Here is a 27,498-nt window from a genome sequence, read left to right as displayed (position 1 = left end):
CACTAGGCTCACTAACACTACTACAATGTTCAGCCGAAACTTGTTCGGACGTGTTTCTTCAGCCTCACTAGGCTCACTAACACTACTACAATGTTCAGCCGAAACTTGTTCGGACGTGTTTCTTGAGCCTCACTAGGCTCACTAACACTACTAAAATGTTCAGCCGAAACTTGTTCGGACGTGTTTCTTCAGCCTCACTAGGCACACAAACTGTCCAACCGATACATGTTCGGACGTGGTTTAGCACAAAAAGTTTCACCAGAGCCACAAAACTCTTCCTCATCTATCCATCCACACACGGGCAAACACACCGATGCTGCTATCCGGGTCGATGGACCAAACTATGTGCGGTGCACATGTAAACGGATCCGGGGCGAAAATTAACTAGGACGATCCAACTTGGCAAAACAACAAATTCCCAACCTACAGCGTCGGGGATAAAGGCAATAGGGTGTCCGATAGGGAAGTCGAACCGGTGTTCACACTAGATTACCACGGGTGGGGTCCAGTTGTGAATCGGATCGATCGGACGGGACACTATTGGCCTTCTTGTTGGCTCCAGGTGCAACGGCTAGAATGTGGACTGTATGGCAGCGATTATCAACAGCAGCGATCGTGTGCTCCAGTGGCAATGGACATGAGGATAAAATTATGCTCGTTTGGTGATGGTTGAATATTAATTTATTTGATGTTTCTCGTTCGGCAGTTACAATAATAGTGATGCGCTTCGCGCGAAATGGTTTGCTTTTATACATTTTTATTCTCTGCATTCGTACCGCTGTGTAAAGTTGACTTCTCGTTCTTGCGTGGAATTGACGATACTGGGAGGAGTCTGCTTCGCTTCACAACAGTGCAAATCGTTATGTAGAGGAGTGTAGGGAAAATTAATACATAGATTAAACGTTCGGAACCGAACAAAATTAATTGAAGATTTTTAACAAAAGAAAAGCAGTCTTCATATAGGACATTAAAACCCATCTCGGATTGTTGGTTGTTCTTAGTAACGTTCAACCTGCTTGCAAACGGGGTGATTGGGTTTAGAATCGAAAAAAAAATCGGCGTAGAAACTACCTTATTAAAAAGGGGAAGCCTGGCTCAAAGTTTCCCCATGAGACACGGCAATGAGTCTTAGTACCTGAAATCTGATGTCTGTGTTAGGGAATCCGAACTTTTTTTTTTTTTTTTTTTTTTGCGCTTTGTAGTGACTACTCCATAATGGTTGAGTTTGCAATAATTTCTACTTGTAGAAAAAATTTCAGGCCAATCTGAAGGTTGGGGTTAGAGATAGAGTGATTTGCCTGTTTTACTGTTGTGTAATAAATCTATTACGATTTTTTTTTTTATTAACGGCACAACAAATCAAGCTGAAATTTTCACAGAAGGCAGTTGGTAGTGACATCTACTTGTAGAAAAAATTTCAGGCCAATCTGATGTTTGTTGTTTGAGATAGAGTGATTTCCCCGTTTTACGTTTGTTGTGGAATAATTATACTTTTTGGTGTAATAAACCTATCACTATTTTTTAAAAATTAACGGCACAACTTATCAAGCTGAAATTTTTATAGAAGGCAGTTGGTAATGACATCTACTTGTAGAAAAAATTTCAGGCCAATCTGACGGTTGGGGTTAGAGATAGAGTGATTTCCCCGGTTTACGTTTGTTGTGGAATAATTATACTTTTTTGTGTAATAAACCTATCACTATTTCATTAAAATTAACGGCACAACTCATCAAGCTGAAATTTTCACAGAAGGCAGTTGGTAATGACTTCTACTTGTAGAAAAAATTTCAGGCCAATCTGATGTTTGTTGTTTGAGATAGAGTGATTTCCCCGTTTTACGTTTGTTGTGGAATAATTATACTTTTTTGTGTAATAAACCTATCACTATTTTTTAAAAATTAACGGCACAACTCATCAAGCTGAAATTTTCTCTGAAGGCAGATGGTAATGACTTCTACTTGTAGAAAAAATTTCAGGCCAATCTGATGTTTGTTGTTTGAGATAGAGTGATTTCCCCGTTTTACGTTTGTTGTGGAATAATTATACTTTTTTGTGTAATAAACCTATCACTATTTTTTAAAAACTAACGGCACAACTCATCAAGCTGAAATTTTCACAGCAGGCAGTTGGTAATGACTTCTACTTGTAGAAAAAATTTCAGGCCAATCTGATGTTTGTTGTTTGAGATAGAGTGATTTCCCCGTTTTACGTTTGTTGTGGAATAATTATACTTTTTTGTGTAATAAACCTATCACTATTTTTTTTAAATTAACGGCACATCTCATCAAGCTGAAATTTTCACAGAAGGCAGTTGGTAATGACTTCTACTTGTAGAAAAAATTTCAGGCCAATCTGATGTTTGTTGTTTGAGATAGAGTGATTTCCCCGTTTTACGTTTGTTGTGGAATAATTAAACTTTTTTTGTTTAATAAACTTATCACTATTTTTTAAAAATTAACGGCACAACTTATCAAGCTGAAATTTTTATAGAAGGCAGTTGGTAATGACATCTACTTGTAGAAAAAATTTCAGGCCAATCTGATGTTTGTTGTTTGAGATAGAGTGATTTCCCCGTTTTACGTTTGTTGTGGAATAATTATACTTTTTTGTGTAATAAACCTATCACTATTTTTTTTAAATTAACGGCACATCTCATCAAGCTGAAATTTTCACAGAAGGCAGTTGGTAATGACTTCTACTTGTAGAAAAAATTTCAGGCCAATCTGATGTTTGTTGTTTGAGATAGAGTGATTTCCCCGTTTTACGTTTGTTGTGGAATAATTATACTTTTTTGTGTAATAAACCTATCACTATTTTTTTTAAATTAACGGCGCAACTCATCAAGCTGAAATTTTCTCTGAAGGCAGATGGTAATGACTTCTACTTGTAGAAAAAATTTCAGGCCAATCTGATGTTTGTTGTTTGAGATAGAGTGATTTCCCCGTTTTACGTTTGTTGTGGAATAATTATACTTTTTTTGTTTAATAAACTTATCACTATTTTTTTTTAAATGAACGGCACAACTTATCAAGCTGAAATTTTTATAGAAGGCAGTTGGTAATGACTTCTACTTGTAGAAAAAATTTCAGGCCAATCTGATGTTTGTTGTTTGAGATAGAGTGATTTTCCCGTTTTACGTTTGTTGTGGAATAATTATACTTTTTTGTGTAATAAACCTATCACTTTTTCTTAAAAATTAACGGCACAACTCATCAAGCTGAAATTTTCACAGAAGGCAGTTGGTAATGACTTCTACTTGTAGAAAAATTTTCAGGCCAATCTGATGTTTGTTGTTTGAGATAGAGTGATTTTCCCGTTTTACGTTTGTTGTGGAATAATTATACTTTTTTGTGTAATAAACCTATCACTATTTCTTTAAAATTAACGGCACAACTCATCAAGCTGAAATTTTCACAGAAGGCAGTTGGTAATGACTTCTACTTGTAGAAAAATTTTCAGGCCAATCTGATGTTTGTTGTTTGAGATAGAGTGATTTCCCCGTTTTACGTTTGTTGTGGAATAATTAAACTTTTTTTGTTTAATAAACTTATCACTATTTTTTAAAAATTAACGGCACAACTTATCAAGCTGAAATTTTTATAGACGGCAGTTGGTAATGACATCTACTTGTAGAAAAAATTTCAGGCCAATCTGATGTTTGTTGTTTGAGATAGAGTGATTTCCCCGTTTTACGTTTGTTGTGGAATAATTATACTTTTTTGTGTAATAAACCTATCACTATTTTTTTTAAATTAACGGCACATCTCATCAAGCTGAAATTTTCACAGAAGGCAGTTGGTAATGACTTCTACTTGTAGAAAAAATTTCAGGCCAATCTGATGTTTGTTGTTTGAGATAGAGTGATTTCCCCGTTTTACGTTTGTTGTGGAATAATTATACTTTTTTTTGTAATAAACCGATCACTATTTTTTTTAAATTAACGGCGCAACTCATCAAGCTGAAATTTTCTCTGAAGGCAGTTGGTAATGACTTCTACTTGTAGAAAAAATTTCAGGCCAATCTGATGTTTGTTGTTTGAGATAGAGTGATTTCCCCGTTTTACGTTTGTTGTGGAATAATTATACTTTTTTTGTTTAATAAACTTATCACTATTTTTTTTAAATGAACGGCACAACTTATCAAGCTGAAATTTTTATAGAAGGCAGTTGGTAATGACATCTACTTGTAGAAAAAATTTCAGGCCAATCTGACGGTTGGGGTTAGAGATAGAGTGATTTCCCCGGTTTACTTTTGTTGTGGAAAAAATTAATTGAAGATTTTTAACAAAAGAAAAGCAGTCTTCATATAGGACATTAAAACCCATCTCGGATTGTTGGTTGTTCTTAGTAACGTTCAACCTGCTTGCAAACGGGGTGATTGGGTTTAGAATCGAAAAAAAAATCGGCGTAGAAACTACCTTATTAAAAAGGGGAAGCCTGGCTCAAAGTTTCCCCATAAGACACGGCAATGAGTCTTAGCACCTGAAATCTGATGTCTGTGTTAGGGAATCCGAACTTTTTTTTTTTTTTTTTTTTTTGCGCTTTGTAGTGACTACTCCATAATGGTTGAGTTTGCAATAATTTCTACTTGTAGAAAAAATTTCAGGCCAATCTGAAGGTTGGGGTTAGAGATAGAGCGATTTGCCTGTTTTACTGTTGTGTAATAAATCTATTACGATTTTTTTTTTATTAACGGCACAACAAATCAAGCTGAAATTTTCACAGAAGGCAGTTGGTAGTGACCTCTACTTGTAGAAAAAATTTCAGGCCAATCTGATGTTTGTTGTTTGAGATAGAGTGATTTCCCCGTTTTACGTTTGTTGTGGAATAATTATACTTTTTTGTGTAATAAACCGATCACTATTTTTTTTTAAATTAACGGCACAACTCATCAAGCTGAAATTTTCTCTGAAGGCAGATGGTAATGACTTCTACTTGTAGAAAAAATTTCAGGCCAATCTGATGTTTGTTGTTTGAGATAGAGTGATTTCCCCGTTTTACGTTTGTTGTGGAATAATTATACTTTTTTGTGTAATAAACCTATCACTTTTTCTTAAAAATTAACGGCACAACTCATCAAGCTGGAATTTTCACAGAAGGCAGTTGGTAATGACTTCTACTTGTAGAAAAAATTTCAGGCCAATCTGATGTTTGTTGTTTGAGATAGAGTGATTTTCCCGTTTTACGTTTGTTGTGGAATAATTATACTTTTTTGTGTAATAAACCTATCACTATTTCTTTAAAATTAACGGCACAACTCATCAAGCTGAAATTTTCACAGAAGGCAGTTGGTAATGACTTCTACTTGTAGAAAAAATTTCAGGCCAATCTGATGTTTGTTGTTTGAGATAGAGTGATTTCCCCGTTTTACGTTTGTTGTGGAATAATTATACTTTTTGGTGTAATAAACCTATCACTATTTTTTAAAAATTAACGGCACAACTTATCAAGCTGAAATTTTTATAGAAGGCAGTTGGTAATGACATCTACTTGTAGAAAAAATTTCAGGACAATCTGACGGTTGGGGTTAGAGATAGAGTGATTTCCCCGGTTTACGTTTGTTGTGGAATAATTATACTTTTTTGTGTAATAAACCGATCACTATTTTTTTTAAAATTAACGGCACAACTCATCAAGCTGAAATTTTCTCTGAAGGCAGATGGTAATGACTTCTACTTGTAGAAAAAATTTCAGGCCAATCTGATGTTTGTTGTTTGAGATAGAGTGATTTCCCCGTTTTACGTTTGTTGTGGAATAATTATACTTTTTTGTGTAATAAACCTATCACTTTTTCTTAAAAATTAACGGCACAACTCATCAAGCTGAAATTTTCACAGAAGGCAGTTGGTAATGACTTCTACTTGTAGAAAAAATTTCAGGCCAATCTGATGTTTGTTGTTTGAGATAGAGTGATTTCCCCGTTTTACGTTTGTTGTGGAATAATTATACTTTTTTGTGTAATAAACCTATCACTTTTTCTTAAAAATTAACGGCACAACTTATCAAGCTGAAATTTTTATAGAAGGCAGTTGGTAATGACATCTACTTGTAGAAAAAATTTCAGGCCAATCTGATGTTTGTTGTTTGAGATAGAGTGATTTCCCCGTTTTACGTTTGTTGTGGAATAATTATACTTTTTTGTGTAATAAACCTATCACTATTTCTTAAAAATTAACGGCACAACTCATCAAGCTGAAATTTTCACAGCAGGCAGTTGGTAATGACTTCTACTTGTAGAAAAAATTTCAGGCCAATCTGATGTTTGTTGTTTGAGATAGAGTGATTTCCCCGTTTTACGTTTGTTGTGGAATAATTATACTTTTTTGTGTAATAAACCTATCACTATTTTTTAAAAACTAACAGCACAACTCATCAAGCTGAAATTTTCACAGCAGGCAGTTGGTAATGACTTCTACTTGTAGAAAAAATTTCAGGCCAATCTGATGTTTGTTGTTTGAGATAGAGTGATTTCCCCGTTTTACGTTTGTTGTGGAATAATTATACTTTTTTGTGTAATAAACCTATCACTATTTTTTTTAAATTAACGGCACAACTCATCAAGCTGAAATTTTCACAGAAGGCAGTTGGTAATGACTTCTACTTGTAGAAAAAATTTCAGGTCAATCTGATGTTTGTTGTTTGAGATAGAGTGATTTCCCCGTTTTACGTTTGTTGTGGAATAATTAAACTTTTTTTGTTTAATAAACTTATCACTATTTTTTAAAAATTAACGGCACAACTTATCAAGCTGAAATTTTTATAGAAGGCAGTTGGTAATGACATCTACTTGTAGAAAAAATTTCAGGCCAATCTGACGGTTGGGGTTAGAGATAGAGTGATTTCCCCGGTTTACTTTTGTTGTGGAAAAAATTAATTGAAGATTTTTAACAAAAGAAAAGCAGTCTTCATATAGGACATTAAAACCCATCTCGGATTGTTGGTTGTTCTTAGTAACGTTCAACCTGCTTGCAAACGGGGTGATTGGGTTTAGAATCGAAAAAAAAATCGGCGTAGAAACTACCTTATTAAAAAGGGGAAGCCTGGCTCAAAGTTTCCCCATGAGACACGGCAATGAGTCTTAGCACCTGAAATCTGATGTCTGTGTTAGGGAATCCGAACTTTTTTTTTTTTTTTTTTTTGCGCTTTGTAGTGACTACTCCATAATGGTTGAGTTTGCAATAATTTCTACTTGTAGAAAAAATTTCAGGCCAATCTGAAGGTTGGGGTTAGAGATAGAGCGATTTGCCTGTTTTACTGTTGTGTAATAAATCTATTACGATTTTTTTTTTATTAACGGCACAACAAATCAAGCTGAAATTTTCACAGAAGGCAGTTGGTAGTGACCTCTACTTGTAGAAAAAATTTCAGGCCAATCTGATGTTTGTTGTTTGAGATAGAGTGATTTCCCCGTTTTACGTTTGTTGTGGAATAATTATACTTTTTTGTGTAATAAACCGATCACTATTTTTTTTTTAAATTAACGGCACAACTCATCAAGCTGAAATTTTCTCTGAAGGCAGATGGTAATGACTTCTACTTGTAGAAAAAATTTCAGGCCAATCTGATGTTTGTTGTTTGAGATAGAGTGATTTCCCCGTTTTACGTTTGTTGTGGAATAATTATACTTTTTTGTGTAATAAACCTATCACTTTTTCTTAAAAATTAACGGCACAACTCATCAAGCTGAAATTTTCACAGAAGGCAGTTGGTAATGACTTCTACTTGTAGAAAAATTTTCAGGCCAATCTGATGTTTGTTGTTTGAGATAGAGTGATTTTCCCGTTTTACGTTTGTTGTGGAATAATTATACTTTTTTGTGTAATAAACCTATCACTATTTCTTTAAAATTAACGGCACAACTCATCAAGCTGAAATTTTCACAGAAGGCAGTTGGTAATGACTTCTACTTGTAGAAAAAATTTCAGGCCAATCTGATGTTTGTTGTTTGAGATAGAGTGATTTCCCCGTTTTACGTTTGTTGTGGAATAATTATACTTTTTGGTGTAATAAACCTATCACTATTTTTTAAAAATTAACGGCACAACTTATCAAGCTGAAATTTTTATAGAAGGCAGTTGGTAATGACATCTACTTGTAGAAAAAATTTCAGGCCAATCTGACGGTTGGGGTTAGAGATAGAGTGATTTCCCCGTTTTACGTTTGTTGTGGAATAATTATACTTTTTTTGTTTAATAAACTTATCACTATTTTTTTTAAATTAACGGCACAACTTATCAAGCTGAAATTTTTATAGAAGGCAGTTGGTAATGACATCTACTTGTAGAAAAAATTTCAGGCCAATCTGACGGTTGGGGTTAGAGATAGAGTGATTTCCCCGGTTTACTTTTGTTGTGGAAAAAATTAATTGAAGATTTTTAACAAAAGAAAAGCAGTCTTCATATAGGACATTAAAACCCATCTCGGATTGTTGGTTGTTCTTAGTAACGTTCAACCTGCTTGCAAACGGGGTGATTGGGTTTAGAATCGAAAAAAAAATCGGCGTAGAAACTACCTTATTAAAAAGGGGAAGCCTGGCTCAAAGTTTCCCCATGAGACACGGCAATGAGTCTTAGCACCTGAAATCTGATGTCTGTGTTAGGGAATCCGAACTTTTTTTTTTTTTTTTTTTTTTTGCGCTTTGTAGTGACTACTCCATAATGGTTGAGTTTGCAATAATTTCTACTTGTAGAAAAAATTTCAGGCCAATCTGAAGGTTGGGGTTAGAGATAGAGCGATTTGCCTGTTTTACTGTTGTGTAATAAATCTATTACGATTTTTTTTTTATTAACGGCACAACAAATCAAGCTGAAATTTTCACAGAAGGCAGTTGGTAGTGACCTCTACTTGTAGAAAAAATTTCAGGCCAATCTGATGTTTGTTGTTTGAGATAGAGTGATTTCCCCGTTTTACGTTTGTTGTGGAATAATTATACTTTTTTGTGTAATAAACCGATCACTATTTTTTTTAAAATTAACGGCACAACTCATCAAGCTGAAATTTTCTCTGAAGGCAGATGGTAATGACTTCTACTTGTAGAAAAAATTTCAGGCCAATCTGATGTTTGTTGTTTGAGATAGAGTGATTTCCCCGTTTTACGTTTGTTGTGGAATAATTATACTTTTTTGTGTAATAAACCTATCACTTTTTCTTAAAAATTAACGGCACAACTCATCAAGCTGAAATTTTCACAGAAGGCAGTTGGTAATGACTTCTACTTGTAGAAAAAATTTCAGGCCAATCTGATGTTTGTTGTTTGAGATAGAGTGATTTTCCCGTTTTACGTTTGTTGTGGAATAATTATACTTTTTTGTGTAATAAACCTATCACTATTTCTTTAAAATTAACGGCACAACTCATCAAGCTGAAATTTTCACAGAAGGCAGTTGGTAATGACTTCTACTTGTAGAAAAAATTTCAGGCCAATCTGATGTTTGTTGTTTGAGATAGAGTGATTTCCCCGTTTTACGTTTGTTGTGGAATAATTATACTTTTTGGTGTAATAAACCTATCACTATTTTTTAAAAATTAACGGCACAACTTATCAAGCTGAAATTTTTATAGAAGGCAGTTGGTAATGACATCTACTTGTAGAAAAAATTTCAGGCCAATCTGACGGTTGGGGTTAGAGATAGAGTGATTTCCCCGGTTTACGTTTGTTGTGGAATAATTATACTTTTTTGTGTAATAAACCTATAACTATTTCTTAAAAATTAACGGCACAACTCATCAAGCTGAAATTTTCACAGCAGGCAGTTGGTAATGACTTCTACTTGTAGAAAAAATTTCAGGCCAATCTGATGTTTGTTGTTTGAGATAGAGTGATTTCCCCGTTTTACGTTTGTTGTGGAATAATTATACTTTTTTGTGTAATAAACCTATCACTATTTTTTAAAAATTAACGGCACAACTCATCAAGCTGAAATTTTCTCTGAAGGCAGATGGTAATGACTTCTACTTGTAGAAAAAATTTCAGGCCAATCTGATGTTTGTTGTTTGATATAGAGTGATTTCCCCGTTTTACGTTTGTTGTGGAATAATTATACTTTTTTGTGTAATAAACCTATCACTATTTTTTAAAAACTAACGGCACAACTCATCAAGCTGAAATTTTCACAGCAGGCAGTTGGTAATGACTTCTACTTGTAGAAAAAATTTCAGGCCAATCTGATGTTTGTTGTTTGAGATAGAGTGATTTCCCCGTTTTACGTTTGTTGTGGAATAATTATACTTTTTTGTGTAATAAACCTATCACTATTTTTTTTAAATTAACGGCACATCTCATCAAGCTGAAATTTTCACAGAAGGCAGTTGGTAATGACTTCTACTTGTAGAAAAAATTTCAGGCCAATCTGATGTTTGTTGTTTGAGATAGAGTGATTTCCCCGTTTTACGTTTGTTGTGGAATAATTAAACTTTTTTTGTTTAATAAACTTATCACTATTTTTTAAAAATTAACGGCACAACTTATCAAGCTGAAATTTTTATAGAAGGCAGTTGGTAATGACATCTACTTGTAGAAAAAATTTCAGGCCAATCTGACGGTTGGGGTTAGAGATAGAGTGATTTCCCCGGTTTACTTTTGTTGTGGAAAAAATTAATTGAAGATTTTTAACAAAAGAAAAGCAGTCTTCATATAGGACATTAAAACCCATCTCGGATTGTTGGTTGTTCTTAGTAACGTTCAACCTGCTTGCAAACGGGGTGATTGGGTTTAGAATCGAAAAAAAAATCGGCGTAGAAACTACCTTATTAAAAAGGGGAAGCCTGGCTCAAAGTTTCCCCATGAGACACGGCAATGAGTCTTAGCACCTGAAATCTGATGTCTGTGTTAGGGAATCCGAACTTTTTTTTTTTTTTTTTTTTTTTTTTTTGCGCTTTGTAGTGACTACTCCATAATGGTTGAGTTTGCAATAATTTCTACTTGTAGAAAAAATTTCAGGCCAATCTGAAGGTTGGGGTTAGAGATAGAGCGATTTGCCTGTTTTACTGTTGTGTAATAAATCTATTACGATTTTTTTTTATTAACGGCACAACAAATCAAGCTGAAATTTTCACAGAAGGCAGTTGGTAGTGACCTCTACTTGTAGAAAAAATTTCAGGCCAATCTGATGTTTGTTGTTTGAGATAGAGTGATTTCCCCGTTTTACGTTTGTTGTGGAATAATTATACTTTTTTTGTTTAATAAACTTATCACTATTTTTTTTAAATTAACGGCACAACTTATCAAGCTGAAATTTTTATAGAAGGCAGTTGGTAATGACATCTACTTGTAGAAAAAATTTCAGGCCAATCTGACGGTTGGGGTTAGAGATAGAGTGATTTCCCCGGTTTACTTTTGTTGTGGAAAAAATTAATTGAAGATTTTTAACAAAAGAAAAGCAGTCTTCATATAGGACATTAAAACCCATCTCGGATTGTTGGTTGTTCTTAGTAACGTTCAACCTGCTTGCAAACGGGGTGATTGGGTTTAGAATCGAAAAAAAAATCGGCGTAGAAACTACCTTATTAAAAAGGGGAAGCCTGGCTCAAAGTTTCCCCATGAGACACGGCAATGAGTCTTAGCACCTGAAATCTGATGTCTGTGTTAGGGAATCCGAACTTTTTTTTTTTTTTTTTTTTTGCGCTTTGTAGTGACTACTCCATAATGGTTGAGTTTGCAATAATTTTTACTTGTAGAAAAAATTTCAGGCCAATCTGAAGGTTGGGGTTAGAGATAGAGCGATTTGCCTGTTTTACTGTTGTGTAATAAATCTATTACGATTTTTTTTTTATTAACGGCACAACAAATCAAGCTGAAATTTTCACAGAAGGCAGTTGGTAGTGACCTCTACTTGTAGAAAAAATTTCAGGCCAATCTGATGTTTGTTGTTTGAGATAGAGTGATTTCCCCGTTTTACGTTTGTTGTGGAATAATTATACTTTTTTTGTTTAATAAACTTATCACTATTTTTTTAAATTAACGGCACAACTTATCAAGCTGAAATTTTTATAGAAGGCAGTTGGTAATGACATCTACTTGTAGAAAAAATTTCAGGCCAATCTGACGGTTGGGGTTAGAGATAGAGTGATTTCCCCGGTTTACTTTTGTTGTGGAAAAAATTAATTGAAGATTTTTAACAAAAGAAAAGCAGTCTTCATATAGGACATTAAAACCCATCTCGGATTGTTGGTTGTTCTTAGTAACGTTCAACCTGCTTGCAAACGGGGTGATTGGGTTTAGAATCGAAAAAAAAAATCGGCGTAGAAACTACCTTATTAAAAAGGGGAAGCCTGGCTCAAAGTTTCCCCATGAGACACGGCAATGAGTCTTAGCACCTGAAATCTGATGTCTGTGTTAGGGAATCCGAACTTTTTTTTTTTTTTTTTTTTTTGCGCTTTGTAGTGACTACTCCATAATGGTTGAGTTTGCAATAATTTCTACTTGTAGAAAAAATTTCAAGCCAATCTGAAGGTTGGGGTTAGAGATAGAGCGATTTGCCTGTTTTACTGTTGTGTAATAAATCTATTACGATTTTTTTTTTATTAACGGCACAACAAATCAAGCTGAAATTTTCACAGAAGGCAGTTGGTAGTGACCTCTACTTGTAGAAAAAATTTCAGGCCAATCTGATGTTTGTTGTTTGAGATAGAGTGATTTCCCCGTTTTACGTTTGTTGTGGAATAATTATACTTTTTTTGTTTAATAAACTTATCACTATTTTTTTTAAATTAACGGCACAACTTATCAAGCTGAAATTTTTATAGAAGGCAGTTGGTAATGACATCTACTTGTAGAAAAAATTTCAGGCCAATCTGACGGTTGGGGTTAGAGATAGAGTGATTTCCCCGGTTTACTTTTGTTGTGGAAAAAATTAATTGAAGATTTTTAACAAAAGAAAAGCAGTCTTCATATAGGACATTAAAACCCATCTCGGATTGTTGGTTGTTCTTAGTAACGTTCAACCTGCTTGCAAACGGGGTGATTGGGTTTAGAATCGAAAAAAAAATCGGCGTAGAAACTACCTTATTAAAAAGGGGAAGCCTGGCTCAAAGTTTCCCCATGAGACACGGCAATGAGTCTTAGCACCTGAAATCTGATGTCTGTGTTAGGGAATCAGAACTTTTTTTTTTTTTTTTTTTTTTTTTGCGCTTTGTAGTGACTACTCCATAATGGTTGAGTTTGCAATAATTTCTACTTGTAGAAAAAATTTCAGGCCAATCTGAAGGTTGGGGTTAGAGATAGAGCGATTTGCCTGTTTTACTGTTGTGTAATAAATCTATTACGATTTTTTTTTTATTAACGGCACAACAAATCAAGCTGAAATTTTCACAGAAGGCAGTTGGTAGTGACCTCTACTTGTAGAAAAAATTTCAGGCCAATCTGATGTTTGTTGTTTGAGATAGAGTGATTTCCCCGTTTTACGTTTGTTGTGGAATAATTATACTTTTTTTGTTTAATAAACTTATCACTATTTTTTTTAAATTAACGGCACAACTTATCAAGCTGAAATTTTTATAGAAGGCAGTTGGTAATGACATCTACTTGTAGAAAAAATTTCAGGCCAATCTGACGGTTGGGGTTAGAGATAGAGTGATTTCCCCGGTTTACTTTTGTTGTGGAAAAAATTAATTGAAGATTTTTAACAAAAGAAAAGCAGTCTTCATATAGGACATTAAAACCCATCTCGGATTGTTGGTTGTTCTTAGTAACGTTCAACCTGCTTGCAAACGGGGTGATTGGGTTTAGAATCGAAAAAAAAATCGGCGTAGAAACTACCTTATTAAAAAGGGGAAGCCTGGCTCAAAGTTTCCCCATGAGACACGGCAATGAGTCTTAGCACCTGAAATCTGATGTCTGTGTTAGGGAATCCGAACTTTTTTTTTTTTTTTTTTTTGCGCTTTGTAGTGACTACTCCATAATGGTTGAGTTTGCAATAATTTCTACTTGTAGAAAAAATTTCAGGCCAATCTGAAGGTTGGGGTTAGAGATAGAGCGATTTGCCTGTTTTACTGTTGTGTAATAAATCTATTACGATTTTTTTTTTTATTAACGGCACAACAAATCAAGCTGAAATTTTCACAGAAGGCAGTTGGTAGTGACATCTACTTGTAGAAAAAATTTCAGGCCAATCTGATGTTTGTTGTTTGAGATAGAGTTATTTCCCCGTTTTACGTTTGTTGTGGAATAATTATACTTTTTTGTGTAATAAACCGATCACTATTTTTTTTAAATTAACGGCACAACTCATCAAGCTGAAATTTTCTCTGAAGGCAGATGGTAATGACTTCTACTTGTAGAAAAAATTTCAGGCCAATCTGATGTTTGTTGTTTGAGATAGAGTGATTTCCCCGTTTTACGTTTGTTGTGGAATAATTATACTTTTTTGTGTAATAAACCTATCACTTTTTCTTAAAAATTAACGGCACAACTCATCAAGCTGAAATTTTCACAGAAGGCAGTTGGTAATGACTTCTACTTGTAGAAAAAATTTCAGGCCAATCTGATGTTTGTTGTTTGAGATAGAGTGATTTCCCCGTTTTACGTTTGTTGTGGAATAATTATACTTTTTGGTGTAATAAACCTATCACTATTTTTTAAAAATTAACGGCACAACTTATCAAGCTGAAATTTTTATAGAAGGCAGTTGGTAATGACATCTACTTGTAGAAAAAATTTCAGGCCAATCTGACGGTTGGGGTTAGAGATAGAGTGATTTCCCCGGTTTACGTTTGTTGTGGAATAATTATACTTTTTTGTGTAATAAACCTATCACTATTTCTTAAAAATTAACGGCACAACTCATCAAGCTGAAATTTTCACAGAAGGCAGTTGGTAATGACTTCTACTTGTAGAAAAAATTTCAGGCCAATCTGATGTTTGTTGTTTGAGATAGAGTGATTTCCCCGTTTTACGTTTGTTGTGGAATAATTATACTTTTTTGTTTAATAAACCTATCACTATTTTTTAAAAATTAACGGCACAACTCATCAAGCTGAAATTTTCTCTGAAGGCAGATGGTAATGACTTCTACTTGTAGAAAAAATTTCAGGCCAATCTGATGTTTGTTGTTTGAGATAGAGTGATTTCCCCGTTTTACGTTTGTTGTGGAATAATTATACTTTTTTGTGTAATAAACCTATCACTATTTTTTTTTAAATTAACGGCACATCTCATCAAGCTGAAATTTTCACAGAAGGCAGTTGGTAATGACTTCTACTTGTAGAAAAAATTTCAGGCCAATCTGATGTTTGTTGTTTGAGATAGAGTGATTTCCCCGTTTTACGTTTGTTGTGGAATAATTAAACTTTTTTGGTTTAATAAACTTATCACTATTTTTTAAAAATTAACGGCACAACTTATCAAGCTGAAATTTTCACAGAAGGCAGTTGGTAATGACTTCTACTTGTAGAAAAAATTTCAGGCCAATCTGATGTTTGTTGTTTGAGATAGAGTGATTTCCCCGTTTTACGTTTGTTGTGGAATAATTATACTTTTTTTTGTAATAAACCGATCACTATTTTTTTAAATTAACGGCGCAACTCATCAAGCTGAAATTTTCTCTGAAGGCAGATGGTAATGACTTCTACTTGTAGAAAAAATTTCAGGCCAATCTGATGTTTGTTGTTTGAGATAGAGTGATTTCCCCGTTTTACGTTTGTTGTGGAATAATTATACTTTTTTGTGTAATAAACCGATCACTATTTTTTTTTTTAAATTAACGGCACAACTCATCAAGCTGAAATTTTCTCTGAAGGCAGATGGTAATGACTTCTACTTGTAGAAAAAATTTCAGGCCAATCTGATGTTTGTTGTTTGAGATAGAGTGATTTTCCCGTTTTACGTTTGTTGTGGAATAATTATACTTTTTTGTGTAATAAACCTATCACTATTTCTTTAAAATTAACGGCACAACTCATCAAGCTGAAATTTTCACAGAAGGCAGTTGGTAATGACTTCTACTTGTAGAAAAAATTTCAGGCCAATCTGATGTTTGTTGTTTGAGATAGAGTGATTTCCCCGTTTTACGTTTGTTGTGGAATAATTATACTTTTTGGTGTAATAAACCTATCACTATTTTTTAAAAATTAACGGCACAACTTATCAAGCTGAAATTTTTATAGAAGGCAGTTGGTAATGACATCTACTTGTAGAAAAAATTTCAGGCCAATCTGACGGTTGGGGTTAGAGATAGAGTGATTTCCCCGGTTTACGTTTGTGGTGGAATAATTATACTTTTTTGTGTAATAAACCTATAACTATTTCTTAAAAATTAACGGCACAACTCATCAAGCTGAAATTTTCACAGCAGGCAGTTGGTAATGACTTCTACTTGTAGAAAAAATTTCAGGCCAATCTGATGTTTGTTGTTTGAGATAGAGTGATTTCCCCGTTTTACGTTTGTTGTGGAATAATTATACTTTTTTGTGTAATAAACCTATCACTATTTTTTAAAAACTAACGGCACAACTCATCAAGCTGAAATTTTCACAGCAGGCAGTTGGTAATGACTTCTACTTGTAGAAAAAATTTCAGGCCAATCTGATGTTTGTTGTTTGAGATAGAGTGATTTCCCCGTTTTACGTTTGTTGTGGAATAATTATACTTTTTTGTGTAATAAACCTATCACTATTTTTTTTAAATTAACGGCACATCTCATCAAGCTGAAATTTTCACAGAAGGCAGTTGGTAATGACTTCTACTTGTAGAAAAAATTTCAGGCCAATCTGATGTTTGTTGTTTGAGATAGAGTGATTTCCCCGTTTTACGTTTGTTGTGGAATAATTAAACTTTTTTTGTTTAATAAACTTATCACTATTTTTTAAAAATTAACGGCACAACTTATCAAGCTGAAATTTTTATAGAAGGCAGTTGGTAATGACATCTACTTGTAGAAAAAATTTCAGGCCAATCTGACGGTTGGGGTTAGAGATAGAGTGATTTCCCCGGTTTACTTTTGTTGTGGAAAAAATTAATTGAAGATTTTTAACAAAAGAAAAGCAGTCTTCATATAGGACATTAAAACCCATCTCGGATTGTTGGTTGTTCTTAGTAACGTTCAACCTGCTTGCAAACGGGGTGATTGGGTTTAGAATCGAAAAAAAAATCGGCGTAGAAACTACCTTATTAAAAAGGGGAAGCCTGGCTCAAAGTTTCCCCATGAGACACGGCAATGAGTCTTAGCACCTGAAATCTGATGTCTGTGTTAGGGAATCCGAACTTTTTTTTTTTTTTTTTTTTTTTTTTTTTGCGCTTTGTAGTGACTACTCCATAATGGTTGAGTTTGCAATAATTTCTACTTGTAGAAAAAATTTCAGGCCAATCTGAAGGTTGGGGTTAGAGATAGAGCGATTTGCCTGTTTTACTGTTGTGTAATAAATCTATTACGATTTTTTTTTTATTAACGGCACAACAAATCAAGCTGAAATTTTCACAGAAGGCAGTTGGTAGTGACCTCTACTTGTAGAAAAAATTTCAGGCCAATCTGATGTTTGTTGTTTGAGATAGAGTGATTTCCCCGTTTTACGTTTGTTGTGGAATAATTATACTTTTTTGTGTAATAAACCTATCACTATTTTTTAAAAACTAACGGCACAACTCATCAAGCTGAAATTTTCACAGCAGGCAGTTGGTAATGACTTCTACTTGTAGAAAAAATTTCAGGCCAATCTGATGTTTGTTGTTTGAGATAGAGTGATTTCCCCGTTTTACGTTTGTTGTGGAATAATTATACTTTTTTGTGTAATAAACCGATCACTATTTTTTAAAAATTAACGGCACAACTTATCAAGCTGAAATATTTGTAGAAGGCAGTTGGTAATGACATCTACTTGTAGAAAAAATTTCAGGCCAATCTGATGTTTGTTGTTTGAGATAGAGTGATTTCCCCGTTTTACGTTTGTTGTGGAATAATTAAACTTTTTTTGTTTAATAAACTTATCACTATTTTTTAAAAATTAACGGCACAACAAATCAAGCTGAAATTTTCACAGAAGGCAGTTGGTAGTGACCTCTACTTGTAGAAAAAATTTCAGGCCAATCTGATGTTTGTTGTTTGAGATAGAGTGATTTCCCCGTTTTACGTTTGTTGTGGAATAATTATACTTTTTTTGTTTAATAAACTTATCACTATTTTTTTAAATTAACGGCACAACTTATCAAGCTGAAATTTTTATAGAAGGCAGTTGGTAATGACATCTACTTGTAGAAAAAATTTCAGGCCAATCTGACGGTTGGGGTTAGAGATAGAGTGATTTCCCCGGTTTACTTTTGTTGTGGAAAAAATTAATTGAAGATTTTTAACAAAAGAAAAGCAGTCTTCATATAGGACATTAAAACCCATCTCGGATTGTTGGTTGTTCTTAGTAACGTTCAACCTGCTTGCAAACGGGGTGATTGGGTTTAGAATCGAAAAAAAATCGGCGTAGAAACTACCTTATTAAAAAGGGGAAGCCTGGCTCAAAGTTTCCCCATGAGACACGGCAATGAGTCTTAGCACCTGAAATCTGATGTCTGTGTTAGGGAATCCGAACTTTTTTTTTTTTTTTTTTTTTTTTTGCGCTTTGTAGTGACTACTCCATAATGGTTGAGTTTGAAATAATTTCTACTTGTAGAAAAAATTTCAGGCCAATCTGAAGGTTGGGGTTAGAGATAGAGCGATTTGCCTGTTTTACTGTTGTGTAATAAATCTATTACGATTTTTTTTTTATTAACGGCACAACAAATCAAGCTGAAATTTTCACAGAAGGCAGTTGGTAGTGACCTCTACTTGTAGAAAAAATTTCAAGCCAATCTGATGTTTGTTGTTTGAGATAGAGTGATTTCCCCGTTTTACGTTTGTTGTGGAATAATTATACTTTTTTTGTTTAATAAACTTATCACTATTTTTTTTAAATTAACGGCACAACTTATCAAGCTGAAATTTTTATAGAAGGCAGTTGGTAATGACATCTACTTGTAGAAAAAATTTCAGGCCAATCTGACGGTTGGGGTTAGAGATAGAGTGATTTCCCCGGTTTACTTTTGTTGTGGAAAAAATTAATTGAAGATTTTTAACAAAAGAAAAGCAGTCTTCATATAGGACATTAAAACCCATCTCGGATTGTTGGTTGTTCTTAGTAACGTTCAACCTGCTTGCAAACGGGGTGATTGGGTTTAGAATCGAAAAAAAAAATCGGCGTAGAAACTACCTTATTAAAAAGGGGAAGCCTGGCTCAAAGTTTCCCCATGAGACACGGCAATGAGTCTTAGCACCTGAAATCTGATGTCTGTGTTAGGGAATCCGAACTTTTTTTTTTTTTTTTTTTGCGCTTTGTAGTGACTACTCCATAATGGTTGAGTTTGCAATAATTTCTACTTGTAGAAAAAATTTCAGGCCAATCTGAAGGTTGGGGTTAGAGATAGAGTGATTTGCCTGTTTTACTGTTGTGTAATAAATCTATTACGATTTTTTTTTTATTAACGGCACAACAAATCAAGCTGAAATTTTCACAGAAGGCAGTTGGTAGTGACCTCTACTTGTAGAAAAAATTTCAGGCCAATCTGATGTTTGTTGTTTGAGATAGAGTGATTTCCCCGTTTTACGTTTGTTGTGGAATAATTATACTTTTTTGTGTAATAAACCGATCACTATTTTTTTTTTAAATTAACGGCACAACTCATCAAGCTGAAATTTTCTCTGAAGGCAGATGGTAATGACTTCTACTTGTAGAAAAAATTTCAGGCCAATCTGATCTTTGTTGTTTGAGATAGAGTGATTTCCCCGTTTTACGTTTGTTGTGGAATAATTATACTTTTTTGTGTAATAAACCTATCACTTTTTCTTAAAAATTAACGGCACAACTCATCAAGCTGAAATTTTCACAGAAGGCAGTTGGTAATGACTTCTACTTGTAGAAAAAATTTCAGGCCAATCTGATGTTTGTTGTTTGAGATAGAGTGATTTTCCCGTTTTACGTTTGTTGTGGAATAATTATACTTTTTTGTGTAATAAACCTATCACTATTTCTTTAAAATTAACGGCACAACTCATCAAGCTGAAATTTTCACAGAAGGCAGTTGGTAATGACTTCTACTTGTAGAAAAAATTTCAGGCCAATCTGATGTTTGTTGTTTGAGATAGAGTGATTTCCCCGTTTTACGTTTGTTGTGGAATAATTATACTTTTTGGTGTAATAAACCTATCACTATTTTTTAAAAATTAACGGCACAACTTATCAAGCTGAAATTTTTATAGAAGGCAGTTGGTAATGACATCTACTTGTAGAAAAAATTTCAGGCCAATCTGACGGTTGGGGTTAGAGATAGAGTGATTTCCCCGTTTTACGTTTGTTGTGGAATAATTATACTTTTTTGTGTAATAAACCTATCACTATTTTTTAAAAACTAACGGCACAACTCATCAAGCTGAAATTTTCACAGCAGGCAGTTGGTAATGACTTCTACTTGTAGAAAAAATTTCAGGCCAATCTGATGTTTGTTGTTTGAGATAGAGTGATTTCCCCGTTTTACGTTTGTTGTGGAATAATTATACTTTTTTGTGTAATAAACCTATCACTATTTTTTTTAAATTAACGGCACATCTCATCAAGCTGAAATTTTCACAGAAGGCAGTTGGTAATGACTTCTACTTGTAGAAAAAATTTCAGGCCAATCTGATGTTTGTTGTTTGAGATAGAGTGATTTCCCCGTTTTACGTTTGTTGTGGAATAATTAAACTTTTTTTGTTTAATAAACTTATCACTATTTTTTAAAAATTAACGGCACAACTTATCAAGCTGAAATTTTTATAGAAGGCAGTTGGTAATGACATCTACTTGTAGAAAAAATTTCAGGCCAATCTGACGGTTGGGGTTAGAGATAGAGTGATTTCCCCGGTTTACTTTTGTTGTGGAAAAAATTAATTGAAGATTTTTAACAAAAGAAAAGCAGTCTTCATATAGGACATTAAAACCCATCTCGGATTGTTGGTTGTTCTTAGTAACGTTCAACCTGCTTGCAAACGGGGTGATTGGGTTTAGAATCGAAAAAAAATCGGCGTAAAAACTACCTCATTAAAAAGGGGAAGCCTGGCTCAAAGTTTCCCCATGAGACACGGCAATGAGTCTTAGCACCTGAAATCTGATGTCTGTGTTAGGGAATCCGAACTTTTTTTTTTTTTTTTTTTTTTTTTTTTGCACTTTGTAGTGACTACTCCATAATGGTTGAGTTTGCAATAATTTCTACTTGTAGAAAAAATTTCAGGCCAATCTGAAGGTTGGGGTTAGAGATAGAGCGATTTGCCTGTTTTACTGTTGTGTAATAAATCTATTACGATTTTTTTTTTTATTAACGGCACAACAAATCAAGCTGAAATTTTCACAGAAGGCAGTTGGTAGTGACCTCTACTTGTAGAAAAAATTTCAGGCCAATCTGATGTTTGTTGTTTGAGATAGAGTGATTTCCCCGTTTTACGTTTGTTGTGGAATAATTATACTTTTTTTGTTTAATAAACTTATCACTATTTTTTTAAATTAACGGCACAACTTATCAAGCTGAAATTTTTATAGAAGGCAGTTGGTAATGACATCTACTTGTAGAAAAAATTTCAGGCCAATCTGACGGTTGGGGTTAGAGATAGAGTGATTTCCCCGGTTTACTTTTGTTGTGGAAAAAATTTGTGCGGTGCACATGTAAACGGATCCGGGGCGAAAATTAACTAGGACGATCCAACTTGGCAAAACAACAAATTCACAACCTACAGCGTCGGGGATAAAGGCAATAGGGTGTCCGATAGGGAAGTCGAACCGGTGTTCACACTAGATTACCACGGGTGGGGTCCAGTTGTGAATCGGATCGATCGGACGGGACACTATTGGCCTTCTTGTTGGCTCCAGGTGCAACGGCTAGAATGTGGACTGTATGGCAGCGATTATCAACAGCAGCGATCGTGTGCTCCAGTGGCAATGGACATGAGGATAAAATTATGCTCGTTTGGTGATGGTTGAATATTAATTTATTTGATGTTTCTCGTTCGGCAGTTACAATAATAGTGATGCGCTTCGCGCGAAATGGTTTGCTTTTATACATTTTTATTCTCTGCATTCGTACCGCTGTGTAAAGTTGACTTCTCGTTCTTGCGTGGAATTGACGATACTGGGAGGAGTCTGCTTCGCTTCACAACAGTGCAAATCGTTATGTAGAGGAGTGTAGGGAAAATTAATACATAGATTAAACGTTCGGAACCGAACATTCTCCCGCCGGCATGTTATGTGGGTCTGTGTATGCTAGAGCTTGATTGTTCTCTTCAATGGGAAGTGGTGCGACTTTAGAAACTGGACGACGGTATACCCCAGCAGATGTTTGCACGTCTACTACTCTAACTACTGAATCCTTGCCAGGATAAACCTTCAAAATCCTGCCCAATTTCCATGACTGTGGAGGTAAGTTATCTTCTTTAAGAAGGACAATAAGACCAGGGACAACGTTACAAGAACCCTTCTTCCATTTGGTGCGAGCTTGTAGCGTATTGAGATATTCGGATGACCAACGTTTCCAAAAATGTTCTCGAAGTGACTGTAAGTATTTCCAACGGGTCAAACGGTTTACAGGGATTCCCTCAAGAGTAGGTTCAGGAATAGCAACCAATTCTCGACCAATAAGAAAGTGGCCGGGTGTTATGGCAGATGGTTCATGGGCGTCTAACGAGTTAGCGAAAAGTGGACGTGAATTGAGTACTGCTTCTATCTGCGTGAGAACAGTGTAGAATTCTTCGAAATTGAGAGAGGCATTGGTCAGAATTTTACGCAAATGGGTTTTTGTACTCTTCACCCCAGCCTCCCACAATCCTCCAAAATTGGGTGACCGAGGTGGAATGAATTTCCAAACAATTTCGCGGGCACAACAGAACTCATTGATTTTTCCTTTCGCTTGATCATCCTGGAACATCAAAAAAAGTTCGTGAAGATCGGATTTAGCACCAGCAAAATTTGTGCCATTGTCGGAATTGATTTCTTCCACTAGTCCCCGACGGCTGACAAAACGCTGTAATGCAGCTATAAAAGCTACTGACGACAAGTCGGAAACTAATTCCAAATGAATTGCTTTGGTAGCAAGGCAAATGAAAATACAAATATAGGCTTTTGTTCGAACGGTTTTTCGTAGACCGACCTTTATGAATATCGGTCCAGCAAAATCTACGCCGGTGTGAGAGAATGGAGTGGAAGGAACAACACGTGCTTCGGGCAAACTACCCATCAAAGGCTGTAGAAAACGAGGGCGAGAACGGAAACATGTCACACATTTTCTCAATACCTTACGAATGGTAGACTTAGCGTTGATTAACCAAAATTTCTGACGTAGAAGCGACATTAATCCAGATGGTCCTAGGTGAAGATTTTCCAAATGCATATCACGAATGAGAAGTTCACTAACTATGCTCTTATTTGGAAGCAAAATTTGATGACGAGCTTCATACGGCAAACGGGAGTTATCCAACCTACCACCAACTCTTATTAAACCGTCCACAATAATAGGATCCAGCATCGCAAAACGACGACTAGGCTTTCCTGACGAAATAAGGCCTTTTTCGTCCGGCATCTCAAGACGTTGAACTAACCCAATCACAACAACCATCGACCTTCGCAATTCGGGAACAGTCAAATGAACGGAAGACACACGGTTTGCACGGTTTGATCTGCAATTGTTCGCAAAGCGTAATACATAGCCAATCACTCTTTGCAATTTTCGAAATGAGCCGAAAGCTTCAAGAAACGGAACATCTTGCAGAACAATGGTAGCAGAGACTACTGGCATGCTCGGACAGAAATCGGGTAAATCAGATTCTGGGAGTAGATCCGGAGTTGCGAATTCACACTGACGCATTTTCAGAAATGATGGCCCACACCACCACAAATCATTTACTGCAAGATACTGTGGCAGCTGTCCTCGGGACACAATGTCGGCTGGGTTTTCGATAGAACGAACGTAATGCCAGGAATAATCGACGGTTGCAGTATTGATTTCCGTTACACGGTTGCGGACGAAGACTTCAAGCTGGCTGGAAGACTTTTTCAACCAGGCGAGTACAATACGACTGTCGGACCACAAATACACGCGATTTATGTCCATTTTTAACGACGAGATGCATTTGGGAACCAATTTTGACAACAATAAGGCGGCACATAATTCCATTCTAGGGATCGTCAAAGGTTTCAAGGGAGCAATTCTTGATTTACTGCATAGCAACAAAGTTTTTACATCGGTATCAGAAACAACTCTCAAATAAACAGCTGCTCCGTAAGCACGGTTGGAAGCGTCAGCGAACCCATGTATTTCGACGAATTTAACGTCCGTCAATCCCACGTAGCGGGGAATCTTGACCATATCAATATACTTCAACGAATCTCTAAACGTAAGCCAAGATTGCAGAACTTCACCTTCCAATGAGTCATCCCAACCCAAACCATCTTTCCACAAACACTGCATGATTTCCTTTGCCAAAACAATCACCGGAGCAATAAGACCCAAAGGATCAAATATTCGAGCAATCTCAGAGAGGACAACTCGCTTGGTTGAGATAGGCGACGACTGTAACTTCAATTCGCAATGGAAACGGAAAATATCCTCATCTGGATCCCATAATAGACCCAAGGTTTTGATAACCTTGTTGACATCTGAATCCTCAAACTCTAAGAACCTTTCTCGGTCTTCTTCAGGCACTGTATCGAGTATGGCTGGGTCACTTGCACACCATTTATGAACAGGGAAGCCTCCAGAGTTCAACAAGTTTGTCAACTCCAAACGAAGATCAATTGCCTGCTCGATGGTATCAGCTCCTGATACCACGTCATCCATATAAACATCCTCTTCTAAAACCTTGGAAGCTATTGGAAAATGGTGAGATTCATCACGGGCTAACTGCAACAATGTTCGTGTGGCCAAGAATGGGGCACTGGCTGTTCCATAAGTAACGGTTGTCAACTCTAGGATCTGAAGTGGGTCATCAGGGTTTTCCCTCCAATAAATCCTCTGAAGGGGAGAATGATCCTCAGCTATCTTGATTCGCCTAAACATTTTTGAAACATCAACCTTTAATGCAAAACGGTGTGTACGGAACCGCAGGTTTAGTGAAAAAATGTCAGGCTGAACTGTCGGACCAATCATCAGAACATCATTAAGAGATGGACCAGTTGTTCGAGCCGAAGCATCGAAGACAACTCTTAAACGGGTGGTGGAACTACTTGGCTTCAAGACCGCATGGTGAGGTAAATAGTGAACCAACTTCCCAGGGACGTCATCTACCTCGGAAACTTCCTTACAATGGGACAACGATTTATACTCGTTGATGAAATCAACGTAAGCATTCTTCAAATCGGCATTCTTGCTGAATCGATGCTCCAAAATGAAGAAACGCTTTAGGGCCAACGATCGGTTATTACTTAGATCACTTACAGATTCCTTCAACGGAAGGTGGACAGTGTAGGTACCATCAGGGTTTCGAACAGAAGTGGAACTGAAAAGCTGCTCACAATCTTGCTCCTCCTCAGATACGGCATCCGCATCCTCAATGGACTCGACAGACCAAAATCTTTCCATACATTCTGATAGCGGACGTAGTGTGGCTGCATAGCAATGCTGATTCTGATCAATATCCTCAGTACCACCAGCAACAACCCATCCCAGACGGGTTTCCTTAAGAATTGGAAAATCATTACCCAACACTAACTGTCCGGGTAGCATCAAGTGGAAGAAGAGTTTAATTCCGATCAAGAGATCAACTTGTCCGGGGATGTGGAAGGAAGGATCGGCAAGTGCTAAACCTGGGGGAATACTCCAAGAACGAACATCCAATTTTCTACTAGGAATAGGGCCAGTCACCACATTGGTGACCAAACATTCAATCTGGGCTTCATAATCCATACAACGAGAACGAAACGAAAGCTTTACTTTCTTGTCCAACACTGATCGTTTACCAGTTGCTCCGACGACTTCAACATGGGTGGGAACTTCGTCGATTTCCAAACACTCAATCAAGGAACGGGAAACTAAATGTGGTTGGGAACCACAATCGAGGAATGCACGGCAGGGATGCGAATTTCCACGGCTGTCAAGAACATCAACCATGGCCGTTAGCAAAAGCGTGCCATCCGACAAAGGAACCTTATGAATTGAGTTGGACAACGATGAAACACTTTCAATAAGAGGAATAACTTGGGAACTTGAGACAACTTGGTTTATTTCAGGCTGGGGATTCAGACCTTCAACTATGGGGTTAGGGTTATCAATGGGCCTTGAACTATCAACGGGCTTTGGATTCTTGGGCTCATGAAGTAGAGTGTTGTGTCTACATTGACACTCCTGGCAAGATTTTCCTGAAGGGCATTTTGAAGCAAGGTGCCCCTTCCGCAAACAATTGAAACAAAGGTTAAGTTCTCTTACCTTAACTCTCCGCTGGGGTACCGTCAAAGAAACAAACCTGTCGCACTTAAAATTGGGATGATTTGCACTACAGACATCACATTTCACTTCACTATTAGCTACGGATGTAGCCATAGCGAATGACTTTGCCGATTGGGGTTTTGAGTACGGTTTCAGGTTTGACTCCTTCGATGACTTCGGTTGGCTAACTTCGCAACGTTCCAACAATGAACATCGCTCCTTCAAAAACTTGATGGTATCATCATACGTTGGAATCTCCTTATGGGGAATGGTCACTTCCCACTGCTTTCTCGTTTCCGGATCCAGTGCACCGGATAGGACGCCAATAACGAACCTTTCGGAAACTCCTTCCAAGTTCTGCTCCAACAGCCTTAATCCTTCCACGTGGCGGGTTACCTCGTTCAAAAGCTCCCTCAGCTGCTTGGAACATTCCTTGCTCATCTGCTTGAGACTCAATAAGCCGTAGATATGAGAGTCAACTGCCTTTCTTTCATCATCGTAAACGTCAAGCAGTAACTCCCAGGCGTGGACGAAATCTCCATCACTAAGCGTCTTTGGGTCGATAAGTTTGACAGCGGAACCACCCGCTAGTGCTCTTTCAAGGTGGTGTAACTTAACAGCGTTGGAGTCCTTGGACCTTGACATGACATCCGAAAACACTTGCTGGAACCTTGGCCAATTTTCCGGTTTTCCATCGAAGGAAGGGATGGGAACCGGAAGTGGCTGTTGCTGAACGATTATTTGCGGTGGCTGACTACTCAAGGATTGGGACACGGGCACTACCACAGGAGGTGCGGTATTCGGGATCGAATCTTGAATTAGACTTTCCACCAACGCAGAGGTTTCAATGTGGAGGGATTCAAATTGCAAGTACGTAGCGTCGTTGTCATCTATCTTCTCCGGTGGCAACAGGCCGGTGATTTGATGATGTAGTCTAAGATATTCTTGAAAATGTGCCTCCAAATTTCGGGAATACACCTTCAGCTGTGCTAGGGTCAGCTGCACGACGCCGAGTTCAGCCAATTCTTCGATTCTTTTCCGAATTCTGGTCACTTTGGCTTTTGCTTGGCCCCGAAGGTGCACAAGCGTCTTTAATTCGGTCAT

At 36.2% G+C, this 27,498-nt stretch overlaps 1 protein-coding gene across 1 annotated transcript; it reads right to left on the bottom strand.

Moving 5' to 3' along the window:
• Nucleotides 1–479: 479 nt before the first annotated feature.
• On the bottom strand, nucleotides 480–27,498 carry LOC135701862 (uncharacterized). Its single transcript, XM_065222801.1, has 3 exons — nucleotides 26,395–27,498; nucleotides 23,878–26,115; nucleotides 480–620 (listed from the first exon to the last, which is right to left on the bottom strand). The coding sequence occupies exons 1-3, from the start codon at nucleotides 27,496–27,498 to the stop codon at nucleotides 480–482; spliced, it is 3,483 nt and encodes a 1,160-aa protein (XP_065078873.1).

This window comes from Ochlerotatus camptorhynchus, unplaced genomic scaffold, assembly GCF_037179485.1.
Source record: "Ochlerotatus camptorhynchus isolate MF236.1 unplaced genomic scaffold, CSIRO-AGI_Acam_v1.1 ptg000177l, whole genome shotgun sequence".
In the NCBI taxonomy this organism is placed as follows: domain Eukaryota; kingdom Metazoa; phylum Arthropoda; class Insecta; order Diptera; family Culicidae; genus Ochlerotatus; species Ochlerotatus camptorhynchus.
This window is presented reverse-complemented; position numbering and strand designations above follow the sequence as displayed.

Bases quoted from the DNA above. Each gene is read 5' to 3' on its own strand.
- LOC135701862 (XM_065222801.1), bottom strand. From the start codon at position 27,498: ATGACCGAATTAAAGACGCTTGTGCACCTTCGGGGCCAAGCAAAAGCC. The intron at 26,116-26,394 runs GTAAGAGAACTT...TCAATTCATAAG, and splicing joins TACCCCAGCGGAGAGTTAAG to GTTCCTTTGTCGGATGGCAC. The intron at 621-23,877 runs GTAAATGATTTG...TTGCCACTGGAG, and splicing joins AGCTGCCACAGTATCTTGCA to CACACGATCGCTGCTGTTGA.